This window comes from Mauremys mutica, chromosome 4, assembly GCF_020497125.1.
Source record: "Mauremys mutica isolate MM-2020 ecotype Southern chromosome 4, ASM2049712v1, whole genome shotgun sequence".
NCBI classification, from domain to species: domain Eukaryota; kingdom Metazoa; phylum Chordata; order Testudines; family Geoemydidae; genus Mauremys; species Mauremys mutica.
In genome coordinates this window covers 40,434,102-40,447,453 of record NC_059075.1, presented here as the reverse complement: position 1 = coordinate 40,447,453, position 13,352 = coordinate 40,434,102, and the positions used below count along the sequence as shown (strand labels likewise).

The 13,352-nt window shown below is 49.0% G+C and overlaps 1 protein-coding gene across 6 annotated transcripts in view; it reads left to right on the top strand.

Annotated features, from left to right (window-relative positions):
• The window catches only part of ADCK1 (aarF domain containing kinase 1), a 135,178-nt gene extending 130,560 nt beyond the window's left edge, over positions 1 to 4,618 (top strand). For 2 of the 6 annotated variants that reach the window (XM_045016735.1, XM_045016739.1), the window contains 2 exons: positions 1,106 to 1,299; positions 2,639 to 4,608. In XM_045016735.1, coding sequence (XP_044872670.1) covers positions 1,106 to 1,299; positions 2,639 to 2,810 — 366 coding nt within the window. In that variant the 3' untranslated portion in view covers positions 2,811 to 4,608. Of the gene's footprint in view, positions 1 to 1,105; positions 1,300 to 2,638 lie in introns of all 6 variants that reach the window. The other 4 variants (XM_045016737.1, XM_045016736.1, XM_045016738.1 and 1 more) reach the window with 4 other exon arrangements.
• The last annotated feature ends 8,734 nt before the right edge of the window (positions 4,619 to 13,352 follow it).

Below are 13,352 nucleotides of genomic sequence, written 5' to 3'. Positions count from 1 at the left end.
AAACTTGTTCACCTTAGCCTCTAAGGATAGAACAAGAAGCATTGGGCTTAAACTGCAGCAAGGGAGGTTTAGGTTGGACGTTAGGAAAAAGTTTCTAACTGTCAGGGTGGTTAAACACTGGAATAAACTGCCTAGGGAGGTTGTGGAATCTCCATCTCTGGAAATATTTAAGAGTAAGTTAGATAAATGTCTATCAGGGATGGTCTAGACAGTACTTGGTCCTGCCATGAGGGCAGGAGACTGGACTCGATGACCTCTCGAGGTCCCTTCCAGCCCTAGAATCTAAGAATCTATGAGGCAAAGATGTTAAGAATAACAACAAAAAAAAGGATTAGATATTTTGTATAAGAGGGAATATCCTCTTCAGTGATGGTAGCTGGGATAAATTGATGAGAATCCTTATGCTTCAGGGCATAAGTTGGGGTCAGGAAGGAATTTCACCCCAGGGGATGATGTTAAATATTTAGGTGCACTGAGAGTTATTAAGCTGCCTTCTGAAGTATTTGGTATTGGTCACTGTCAGAGACAGGACACCAGATTAGATGGATCATTGTCTGAACAAAGCAGGAGCAGACAGAGTACTGGATGAAGTACACAACTGGTCTGATCTGTTGGAGGTGCAAACCAGACCTATGTGAACCATAGGCCTGTTATGGTTCTGAAAGTCTTATGTGCACGATAGAAGGGTCTCAAAGCCAGTATAGGGAAAATGTACAGCCCCAGTCAAACCCACTGTGGAGGAGAAATTATTTTATAACTGTCAGTTTCCCCTTCCCCCTCCAACCATAACCCTGATTCTATGTAAGAATCTGTTTCTGGTGCATTCTGCATGTGACATGCTGGGTTCTGAACCCTTCAGATGCTCCACTGACCTTTTTCTGGATTTTCTGGTTCATGCCACAGCTGCTGGAGGATGCAGGGAAAGTCCATGTGTGTGATGATCCATTACACTGCCCTAGATTCATTGGGATTCTTGTTGAGTGGGACTGACAGCTCTAGCAAGAGCCAGGAGAGTGTGGGCAGGCAGTGGACGTAGACTCCAAGGCCTCTGTTAACATCTCTCTCCTCTTTCCACACCATTCCCCTCTGCTCTGACGGTGCTCAGGACGTGGAGATCCGGACCAATGCTGCTGCTTACCTACCTCAGATCAACCAGCTCCTCAACAATGTGCCCCGCCAGATGCTGCTGCTGCTGAAGACCAATGATTTGCTAAGGGGGATTGAGTCAGCCCTACACACACGGGCCAGTGCCAGCTCCTTCCTCAACATGTCTCGCTGCTGCATTAGAGCCGTCTCCACGTGAGTCCCTGTGTCTCTGAGACAGGAGCCCCAACCCCCACTGGGCCCCTCCTGTCTCTTGTCCCCTAGTGAGATTCTGCAGAGATGGCGGCTCTGGAACTTCTAAAACTGTCCTGTCTTACCTGAACCTTTTCCCTTGTTAGCATGTCTGTCAAGGCCCTGCCCCCTTTTTTCTTTCTCAATCTCATCTTCTTTCTCCCCCATCCTACCCACCACCTGGGTCTTCATAGGGAAGGAGCTCTCAGCAGGAACTGGGAACAGGGTGGGAGCTGGAAACAGTGGGGATTTTGTACTAAATTTTTGATTCTGGGATCATAATTCCCCCCAGATCTGATTAATGTCCCCACTAGAAACAGCTGATGGAAGAAGAACCCAAACTTCACAGCTGCCTGTCTCACAGCATGGCCTTGTGGTTAGGGGGTGTGGCTCCTGGGTTCTAACGCTGGTTCTGACTTGACTTGCTCTTTGATTGGTGGCCAGTCACCTCATTTTTCTGTGCCTCAGTTTCCTCATCTGCCCAATAGAGATAACAATTCTGTGTCTGCCTCATGAGGGCATCATTAGGCTCCGTTAACTTGTGTTACTGGGGAGGGGCCCAGTACTATGTTTACAAGAGCCAGGAGAGTCAGGAGTGCTCAGTTCTATTCCTGGCCCTGCCCCTGACCTATTGTGTGACTTTGGGCAAATTGCTTAACTTCTCAGTGCTGCATGTTCCCCAGCACTGTTGAGAGCCTTAGGCGAGAGGTGTCCTGGAGCAGTGCAGTGTTAGCAGTGATGGTTCTCTATAAGAACCAGCCGAATGTTGTGTTGTTTAGGGATCTGATTACATAAACACAAACCATGTGGTGAGTGCTTATCATTAACTATTATTATTGATAATAATAGTTAGCACCTGGATAGCCCCCTGCAATGTCAAACACTCTGACTAATGGAATAATGTCCCGAGGAGGGGGGAAGGGAGGTGCTATCGCCCCATTGTCCAGATGGGTAGATTGAGGCATAGAACAGGGAAGGCCAAGACAAGTCAGCACCAGCTGTGGAAACAGAACCCAGGCGTTCCTAACTCCTGATCTCAAGCTCATTGCACTTGCGCAGCCTTTCTCCTCTCTCCCATTTTTGCTGGGAGGGACCGTTCGTCTCCTGGGGAACATTTAACCCAGGAAACCCTGACCTACCAGCTAACTGGGATCCCTCAGAGGTGGGGATCCTGGCTGACAATTGGCACCTGAGGGCAGCGGGCAGGGGGGCTCCTGGTCTTCAAGATCTAAGATCCAACATTTACCCTGCTGCTGGCCTGTGTCCTGGGAGATTAATGCAGCTGTTTCTCTCCCTTGCCCAGGTATCAGAGGAGCAAGTCTCACTCCCTGTACAGAAAGGCCAAGATCTCTCTCTTAGAAGCTCTGAGCCTGTGGCAGATCAACTTACATGAACTCTTCCTGCGGCTGAAGGGGTCCCGGCTGGGGAACTGGGTCATTGCTTTCCTGAGCCGGATGCACCATTCTCCGTACTGACAGGAACTGGTGGGAGAAGCCTGGGCAATTATTGCTCGCCTCCATTCTCCGCAGCACACTTGCCTTCCTGACCATTCCTGTCTGTACTCCACAAAGGCTATTGAGACGCTTTTCTTGTAACGCATAGTGCCGGCCTTGGCTGTCAGAGCATAAGCTTCTCTATAGCAGAGAGGGAGGGGAGAGCAGGGGCTCTGGGAGTCAGGACTCCTGGGTTCTATTCCAGCAATGAGAGAGGTGGGAGTATGATCTAGTGGGCAGGGCAGGGGGCCTGAGAGTCTCTCTGTTCCCAGCTCTGGGAAGTACCATTATGGAAACATCCTGTAGACTTGAATAGGAAAGGAGAACCTTTTCTAGCCCCTACCCCTTTTAAACCATCCTATAGCATTTAAGAGAGATGCATCCCTGCCCTAGAATTCTCCAGGATGGTTCAAACCCCCTAGAAAGTGGAATCCAATAGGGTTTTCAGTAGTTTGTACAGAATCCTATTGGTTTAATGCCTGTGAAATCTACAGGAATTTTCTCTAAGGGTAGAATGATCTAGTGGTTAGAGCAGGGGATTGTGAGCCAGAACTCCTGGGTACTATTCCCAGCTCTGAGAGGGAATGGGAACTAATGGTGAGAGCAAGGGTCTGGAAGCGAGGATTTTTCTGGGTTCTGTTCCCAGCTGTGCTGTGGAGTCACTGTGTCATTTTGGGCAAGTGCTTTCCTTGCCTCAGTTTCCCCACATGTAACATGGAGGTAATGCTACAAACCCTCCTCTGAACTCCTCAGGGAGCAGGTGCTGTGGAATCTCATCTGAGAACTCACATCTTGTGGCGGGTGATGTATGTGCACTGTACTGTACTGTCGCACAGGAAAATAAATAAGATGTCATGTTAGAGTCCTGCAGGGGGAGAAGTGCATGGCTACCCACCCCTTTCACCCCAGCCCCAGTTTTAGTTTTCCCCTTCTCTGAGCATGACATGTCACTCTGTGCCATTAGTTCCTTACTAACCCAATCCACCGCTGCTCTATTCTCTCCACCACCTCTCCCCCATCTGACGGACATAGTCCAGCTCAAGGTCAGCTGCTGCTGAGTCAGGCATGTGTTGCCGTGGGGGTGAGGGCACCCGCCTGGATGACTCACCACTGTTACCCCACACATTCATGCACAGCTAGTCCCCCTCCACCCCCCAGCCACGGGAACGTACTGCCAGAGCATTACACGTGGAGTGGCTCGGCTCAGAACTGCTTGTGACGTTGTGCAGCTCCTGGCTCAAATGGAAACCTGTCACTTGCTTGGTGTATGGGCCTGATCGCTCTGAGCCCATAACCCGGACACAAGCCCCAGAAAGCCTTGCGCAGAAGCCTCACTTCTGCCACGTGTTGCCAGGCTCTCCTCCCACATGCCTGCTTTCTTTGGAGCTTCCTGAAAACAGAAGTGATGGACAGAGACTCAGTGTGGTCAGACTTGTGGGGTCCTCCCCATACCGCCAGGGTAGGCTGAAGAGGGGATGCTGGGAAACAAACTGCCCATGGGATGATGGAAAGGGATGGGCCTTTCAGGCTGCCCCATGGACCATCTCTGCAAGGGGCACAAAGGGGCGTGTTTGAGAAGCTTGCACTGTCAACAGATTTGACTGAGTGAGGTTCTTGTCAGCATGGGAGAGCGAGGCCTGGGGAGGGGCTGCATGTGAAAGAGAATGGCTTCCTGGTTGGTATGACTCTGAAAGCCCAGCCATGGAGCATGTTTGTTCACGTGAGAGGGAATGCGTGTATGACTGCTGGGGAGTGTCAACCTGTGACACAGGGCATGTGGAAATCTGTCACTGGGTGAGGGAGAGAACATATGCAAGTCGGAAGCATACCCAGTGAGTGTGCGTGATTGTGTCTGTGATTGTGAAAGTATCTCTGAATGTCGAAGCAGGTGTGCACATGTGCATCTGGCTGGTTACTACAAAGACGTGTGTTAGCCATAGTGTCTAGTAGGTTAAATTGCAAATGCTGGGGGTGGGGAGGGGGGAGGAGAGAGAGAGGGAGTGTGTGTGTGTGTGTGTGTGTGTGTGTGTGTCCCTCACATCCAGGCCAACCCCCCTGCCTGTTCTCATTAGCCTGTCAGGTGGTAACCAGGTTGCCTAGGGTCTTAGCTGACGGGAAGAGCAGGAACAAGGAGCTGAGCTTGCCCTACGTGTGTTAGAACCAGTTAGAGCAAGAAGCCGTGTCAAACCTTTCCCCAGCATTCTAGTCCAGTTCAGAGATGCACCCAGGCCAAACCTCTGAAAGGTCTGGGTTTCACTGTCACTTGAATTCTCCTGCAAACTAGCCTGTGATAATTTTAGTGATGGGAGCCTGAGTCAGCAAGGAGCTATGGAAGCCCTTGGCGATCGATCCTGCAGCCCTTACGTGAGAGAGTCTTGCTCATGCAAATAGTCTCACTGAGGTCCATGTAATTACTTATGTGATTACAGCTTGCTGGACAGACCAGCTGGGTTATGAAGAAATAGCTGTGGGCCTGTCCTACTCCCTTCCCTTGCAGGGAACTGAAAATCACACAGTGAAGTCTAGTGAAACCTGCGCTCGTGGTCACCTATTGAACAGGGCATGTTCTAGTAGCCCCTGCAGCTCCTTCACACTAACCATTCTAAACACACCTATCACAGTAACGTCTGGGCTCCACCTGTGAGGTGCAGGTCATCTTCATTCCCGCCATTTTCCAGAGGGCGAGCAGATTCTGTGAGACGGTGCAGCTTCCCCAAAGTCGTAGCTGACATTTGTAACAGAAGATGGGACCACACCCCATGCTCTACATATACCAACCCTGTGCCTTCACCACACCAGTATCTATCCTCTCAGCTGTTAATGGCATGCCTGAGCAGCCCCTGCTATAAAGGCCAAAGAGAACCAGCAGCCCTTTCAGGTGTCGTTACTGACAGGTTGTGGTGAGCAAAGAGCAGGTTCTGTTTCATGAAGCTTTTGCCTATTGCCATCCATCCCTACTGAGCAGGGAGAGTAGCTGCTTTTTAGCAAGGTTTGTAGGGCAGGGCCTCAGCAGCGTGGTTTTCATCCAGCCCTTCTCATCAAAGTGAAGGAGAGGTTTGCCAGAGGACGGTGTGAACTGAAAGCTCAGAGGCCAGCACTGTGATCAGGGCCAGCTCCAGACCCCAGCGCACCAAGCGCGCGCTTGGGGCGGCATGCCGTGGGGGGCGCTCTGCCTGTCGCCGGGACGGCGGCAGGTGGCTCCGGTGGACCTCCCACAGGCGCGCCTGCGGATGCTCCACCAGAGCCGGCGGGACCAGCGGACCCTCCGCAGGCACGTCTGCAGGAGGTCCACTGGAGCCGCGGGACCGGCGACCGCCAGAGCGCCCCCCGCGGCATGCCGCCGTGCTTGGGGCAGCGAAATTACTAGAGCCGCCCCTGCCTGTGATGTTCCTCTGCTGTCTGTCTCTCTGCTTAAAGTTCTCACACCTAAACCTGCAAAAATGGCTTTCAAAGGGGCCGCCTCCTTGTTGTCCCGATTGTGGCTGTTGGGTGGTGGCACCTCTGCCTCCCCTTTGTGTGGTCTGGAATGACTTCTCATTCTCCCCAGAAAAAACAGCCTCCCTCCCCGCAGCAGGCCTCCATGCAGTTTCCCTCTTTGGGTTATATTTCAAGGGAACCGACATTTCTTTTCGATAGTTCCTTATTTCTGCCCTAGCTCCCTCTGCTGGCTCTATGGCAGCACAACACAAGCCAAGGCCAGAGACAATGTATGCACCCGGCCAGGGTCCTGTGTGCCACAAGGACTAACCTACGCCTGGAAGTGGACTCCAGAGTCTGGTACTATTTTATAGAGGTGCTTACTGGGGCACTGAAATTTGATCCGGAACCAGAGAGGAGCAGTGCGACTGTGATGGGTCTGTCCCACCTCCTATAATATTAAATGCTGTCTTGTATTTCTATAGGACCTCCCATCCCAGGGATTATCAAAGCCCTTTACAAACTGTGTGCTGTAGCAACAGGAATCATTTAATCCACACTGAAATCTAGCCACCTCTGGGGTGGAGTGAGGCAGCTGTTTAACACCACCACACAGCCTGAGTGTAGAGGACATGAAGTGAAACAGAATCCCAAATCCAGCTGAAATAGCACAGAGAATCCAGGAAGGAAGAAAAACATTTATGGAGAGAGAATTTAGCCAAGTTTTAACCAAGTGCTCCATGTAGCACAACTGCCCCAGCACCATGTGGGGGGGGCGGGGATATTGGAGTCAATGCTCATGCAGCCCTCATCACCACCTCAGGCCACTCCCAGCAATGGAACCACTGAAAAGCATCAATCCCCCCCAATATCACCAACCCCCCACCATCAAGCAGAACCCCCAATATCAGTGTACCCCATCGTCCCCCCAAGTCAATTCTTGTCATCTCCCTTCCCATCTCTTGGGAGGGCTCTTCTGCTGCTGCACCTGTACCTTTGCCAGCCCTGGAAGGGGCGGTGGGCAAACTGCTGGGCTCCGGGAGGTAAATGGGAGGGGGGTTCAGACCTGGGCCAAAGGAGAGAGGCTCAGCCACAGTGTCTGGGCTCCCTTCATTCTCCATGGAGAGTGAGAGCCAGGGGAGCCGCCACCTCCTTTCTCTGCTCCCTGGATGGAGGGCAAGGACTCACTGCAGCCAGGTAGCAGAGACTGTGTAGGGCTGCTCCAAAGATGAAAGGGGGCCTTCCGTGGGTCAGCCCACCAGCCGGGGACTGACTGGGGGCACTAAGTGCAGTCACACCTGCCCAGCCCTAGGACCAGTTCTGGACTGAGTAAATGTTCACATAGAGCAATGGAGGGAAGTCCAGCTAGTTGTCTCCATGTCCAAAGGCAAAGACACAACACACACAAATGGCACAGCAGCAATGCACATGAATGTGCGAGTATGTGTGTGTGGCGGGGGAGCCATGCTCTGTACGGATGGGATTACTTTGCCCTGCTGGACATACCACACCGGTGGCAGCGCTGCTCTGCCTCAACTGCAAGCTGTACCCAGCCCTATGAGCCGTCCGACACAATGTGGTTGCCAAGTCTGAGTCACTCTTCTGGGCAAATCTGTGTCTAATGGGGGCTCCAGAGCCTGCAGCATTCCTGGTGAGGGGAAGTCGGAGCAGGCAGAGGGGCCGTAATCTGAGCAGGCAGAGCTGGCTACATCTCCAGGGGCCAGTATGGGACTGTGAGTATGGGCAACAGGCTGACTTTAGATCTTGTAAACAGGGAAGAAGTGCTGATGGTCTCAGATCCACCCCAAAGAGCCAGGTCCTCCCCTGACTCCCGCAGGCCTAGCCTCTGGGCACTATTGCTTTAGGAGCACAGAGGCACTTCTCCAGGAGTCCTGAAAAATCTGTCATGCTGCCTTTCTGAAAGCTCTGTGATGTACTTTCAGCATCCTCCAGGCAATGCTTGCAATTGTATCCCAAGCCCGGCATTATCCTGCAGATCACTGTCAGATAGCCCACTGTCTTAAAAAAGCTGCAACGTCTCTGTGGGAGCTGGATGTTAGTGCTTCAGCATAGTTCAGGAGGGGATTTGGTCCTTGTTGTGGGGTGCTGGCTCCAGCATACCACCTTGTGGTCCTGTGGGTGCATTGCACTCAGAATCTCTCCCTCTCCCACCCACCCCCAGTTCTTCCAGTCCCCTACTCCAACTCGTCTGGTTCAAAACAGGGTCTCTTGTCATGGCATCTGATTCGTGTCTTTCTGTACTATGTAACTTGCTTTGTTAGTCACCTCATTCACCCCCATCTTGGGTCGCATAAGTCAGCTGTCTTGTCCTGGTCCCCTTCCTGGAGCTGGGACTATACTTCAAATGGTCACTCTCTCAAAACAGGAGTCCCAAGATATCCTCCTGGAACAGACAATACTTCAGTGAAAAAGGCACCTGCTCTCTCCTTAATGCAGGTGCCCAGCCCTCCTCCTGGAGCTGGGTAATTCAGGCAGTTATTACTGCCCTCCTTAAGCCAGGAGTCCCCAGCTCCCCTCCATGGAGCTGGGTTGTAATTTAGCCTGCTGCAGGGCCTCACCCAGCTTCTCCCTCTGCTGGCCCCTTTCCCCCAATTCATCAAGCTCAGTGAGTTCAGCTACAAGGAGGCGGCAGGATATATACGGGTTCCCCTCTTTACAGCTCATCCTACTTGGTTGGGTGAGAGGAGAGCCTTGCCCTGCCCAAGGCTCCTGTCCCAGAGCCCTTAAAGAATCAGTGATGGGATTTCCTCCCTAACCATCCCAGGACCACTTCCTCTCTGTCAGTATCACCTAGGTCCTTGTATGAAAATATCAGACCTTTCAAAATCTTAAATGGCTGCACCACATGACCAGGGTGGGCTGAACCCTAGGTACTACTATCCTTATGGGACATACTATCCCGGCACACTCCTCTGTGTTAGTGAACATGAGTGGGGTGATGGAGGCGGCTCTGGTGAAATGTGCTGCCGTGGGAGAGCTTGACAGGGACAGTTTAGGCAGCAATGGGGAAAGCCCCTCCCACACTGTCCCACCACTATATCTTTAGTCTCTCTGTTAACACTTTTAACAGAAGAGCTAATTGGTGCCTGTTGTCACGTGGCCTAAGAAATTAAAAGGAACAGTCAGAAGAGTGAAATGCCTGCAAACTACATGGAGACTATTTAAAAAAGCCATAATAGAGGCTCAAACTAAATGTCTACCCCCAAAATAAAAAAAAAGTAATGAGGACCAAAAAATACCACTATGGCTAAACAATAGAGTAAAATAGATGGTTAGCGACAAAAAGGCATCCTTTAAAAATTGGAAGTCAAAGCCTACTGCGGAAAACAGAAAGGAGCATACCTCTGTCAAGTCAAGTGTAAAAGTATAACGAGGCTGGCCAAAAACAGAATCTGAAGAGCAGCTAGTTAGAGAGACAAAAACTAACAGCAGAACTTTTTAAAAGTACATCAGAAGCAGGAAACCTGCCAGTCAGTGGGGCCACTGGATGATCAAGGTGCTAAAGGAGCACACCAGGAAGATAAGGCCGTTATGAAGAAGCTGAATGAATTCTTTGCATCGGTCTTCACTGCAGAGGCTAAGGGAGAGATCCTCGCATATTGCTTTTAGGTGACAAATTGGAGGAACTATCCCAGACAGAGGTGTCAATAGAGGAGGTTTTGGAACAAATTGATAATTTAAACAGTAATAAGTCACCAGGGCCAGATGGTATTCACCCAAGAGTCCTGAAGGAACTCAAATATGAAGTTGAAGAGCTACTGACTGGTATGTAAACTACTGCTTAAATCTGCCTCTGCACCAGAGGGCTAATGTAACACTGATTTTTTTTTTTAAATAGCTTCAGAGGTGATCATGGCAATTACATGCTGGGAGGCCTAACTTCAGTGTCATGCAAATTGGTTGAAACTATAGTAAAAGAACAAAATTATCAGACACACAGATGAACATGTTACATTGGGGAAGAGTCGACACATTTTTTTGTAAAAGGAAATTTTGCCTCACCAATCTATTAGGATTCTTTGAGGCTGTTGACAAGCATGTGGACAAGGTTGATCCAGTGGATATAGTGTACTTGGGCTTTCAGAAAGTCTTTGACAAGTTCCCACACCAAAGGCTCTTAAGCAAATTAAGCAGTCATGGGATAAGAGGGAAGGTCTAGTGGATCAGTAACTGGTTAAAAGATAGAAAACAAAGGATAGGAATAAATGGACAGTTTTCACAATGGAGAGAGGTAAATAGCGGGGTCCCCCAAGGATGTGTACTGGGACCTATGCTGTGCAACATATTTATAAATGATCTGCAAAATGGGTAAACAGTGAGGTGGCAAAATTACTCAAGATAGTGAAGTCCAAAGCAGACTGTGAAAAGTTACAAAGGAATATCACAATAGTGGATGACTGGGTGACAAAATGACACATGAAATTCAATGTTGATAAATGCAAAGTAATGTACATTGGAAAACATAATCCCAATTGTACATACAAAACAACGGGGGTCTAAATTAGCTGTTACCACTCAAGAAAGCGATCTTAGAGTCATGTTCTTTGAAAACATCCATTCAATGCACAACAGCAGTCAAAAAAGCTAACAGAATGTTAGAAACTATTAGGAAAGGGATAAATAAAACAGAAAATATCATAAAATCATTATATACATTCATGGTACGCCCGCATTTTGACTATTGAGTGAAGTTTTGGTCACCCAAGTTCATAAAAGACATACTAGAATAGGAAAAGGTGCAGAGAAGGGCAATGAAAATGATGGATATGGAACAGCTTCCATATGAGAAGAGATTTTAAAAAATGGATTGTTCAGCTTGAAAGAGATGACGAAGGGGGCATATGATAGGGGTCTATATAATCGAGAATGATGTGGAGAAAGTGAATAGGGAAGTGTTATTTACCCCTTCACATAACACAAGAACCAAGGGGTTCACCCAATGAAATTATTAACCAGCAGGTCTAAAACAAACAAAAGGAAGTACTTCTTCACACAGTGCACAGTCAACTTGTGGACCTTGTTACCATGGGATGTTGTCAAGGCCAAAAGTACAACTGGATTAAAAAAAGATTTAGATAAGTTCATGGAGGCTATTAGCCAAGATGGCCAGGGACGCAACCCCATGATCTGGGTGTCTCTAAGCCTCCAAATGCCAGAAGCTGGGACTGGGCGGCAGCAGATGGATCGCTTAAAATTATCTTGTTTTGTTGATTCACTCTGAAGTATCTGGCACTGGTTACTGTCAGAGAGAGGCAACTAGGCTAGAGGGGCCATTGCTCTGACCTGGTATGGCCATTCTTATAAGAACCTACCACTTATCTCACACAAGTAATTGAGCAGATGATAAAATCAGTCTTCAGTGATCTCGTCTGGATTCAAAGCAACAACCTAGAGATGAAAGACTCTGTCATCTCACTGCCATGCCCCTGAGCCACCCCAGTGACTGCTGGGAAACAATTCAATGCTGAGGCTTTACAAGCCAGCTTGCCTTCTGCACTCCTTTGTATACAGGGTGCTGCAGCCAGTCCACATGAATCGTCTTGCATTGTGCTAGATGAAGTAAACCTGAAAGGGCCAAATGCTTTTTGCTCCATCTAATCCCTAATCCTTTTGCATTAGCTGCTCAAGGTGGTAATTACCATTCTGCCCCTGTCTGCGGCAAGGGGAATTAGCTTTGGCTGATTTGCTGCAATGTTGTACTGTCCGAAGCAATAATAACTTTGTTGACATTCCAAACATGAAGCGAAATCTATTTGAAAAGCAGCACGAGGACTTGCAGGCTCTACGCTTTGGCTGATATTAATTTTCCAACACGGGGCCACGGGGGCGGGGGGCAGCGCTGGAAAAGAACAACCCTTCCAAGGAGTAAATACCAAACAGCATGCTGCTAAATTGATTTACACATGTTAAAATGTTTCCGCCTCTGGATTTATCTGACTGCTCTTTGTCTGGCTATGAAAGAGGTAAACCTAGATCTTGTATCAGACAAGATGATAGCCGGGGGGACCATGAAAAGGGTTGCCCTTGTAGCTAACGTGCCTTGTGAACATACTTGTGCCTTTGCGTGTTATTTTCTGAGGCTCTTCGCTGCTCAGGAATTTCAAAGCCTCTTTGCTGTGTTTTTCTGGACCTTTCATGTGGCTGCTCTCCCATCCCCCCTTCTGTGCGAGTAGTTGTAGGTCTTTCAATTTTTTTAACCAGTCAGCAGCAGCTGCCACTCTACCCAGAATGATGAGCTGTCAACTGCAGAGTGACCTGGTTACACAAGCTAGAGAAGCAGAGAGGAATAACCATGTCTGACTCGGCTTCCCAGCTTCTCTGAAACAAGAAAATCTTCCAGGGCTGAGGTAATCCTGGTGCTGCTGGGATGCACAGCTCATCTGTCAGGCATATATAATCAAGGTCAAGGAGACTGCCTTTCTGCAACTCACTCCTCTTTAGCACGTGTATATGTCTGGGGTGCGGGAGGCTAAGGTGTGCATAGGATAATGATAACCCACTTGTGTGCAGTGTGTCTGCTATCGGTACTGGGCTCCTCTCTTCAGCTGCTCTCTTAAATGGGAGGTGACTAAGTGGGTCATATGCAGATGTACAAGTAGGCGTGCGACATACTTTGCATAGTTTGTCACAACTTGTTGTGTTGGGCTCTTCCGAGGTGTGCTCCTATCTCATCAGATTCCACTTCACAGAGGCAAGCGGTGCAGTTCTAAGGTAGAATCCCACACAAGGCATTTCATTTAAATAGTCAACTCTTAACAGCGCCCCCTACAGGGCACCATTCATCCCGCTCTCTCCTTAATTCAAACACCCAGGAAGCTACATGGGGGAAGGGATCTCTTGGCATTTTTCCAGCCTGTGAAGTACCTACCACACCTATGGCCATGTACAAATTAATAATTATTAATAATATATTTCTGTTTTCCTTGCAGAGAAGCCTTTTATACAATACATACTTTATGCTTACAAGTGCTATGCCCCCAATTAAACCAGAGGGTTTCATGATCTTCCTGTGAAAATAAGAACAATTGGCCCTTTCAAAGCAAGTACAAATATTATTTAATTAAATCTCACTACTCCCCCACTGCA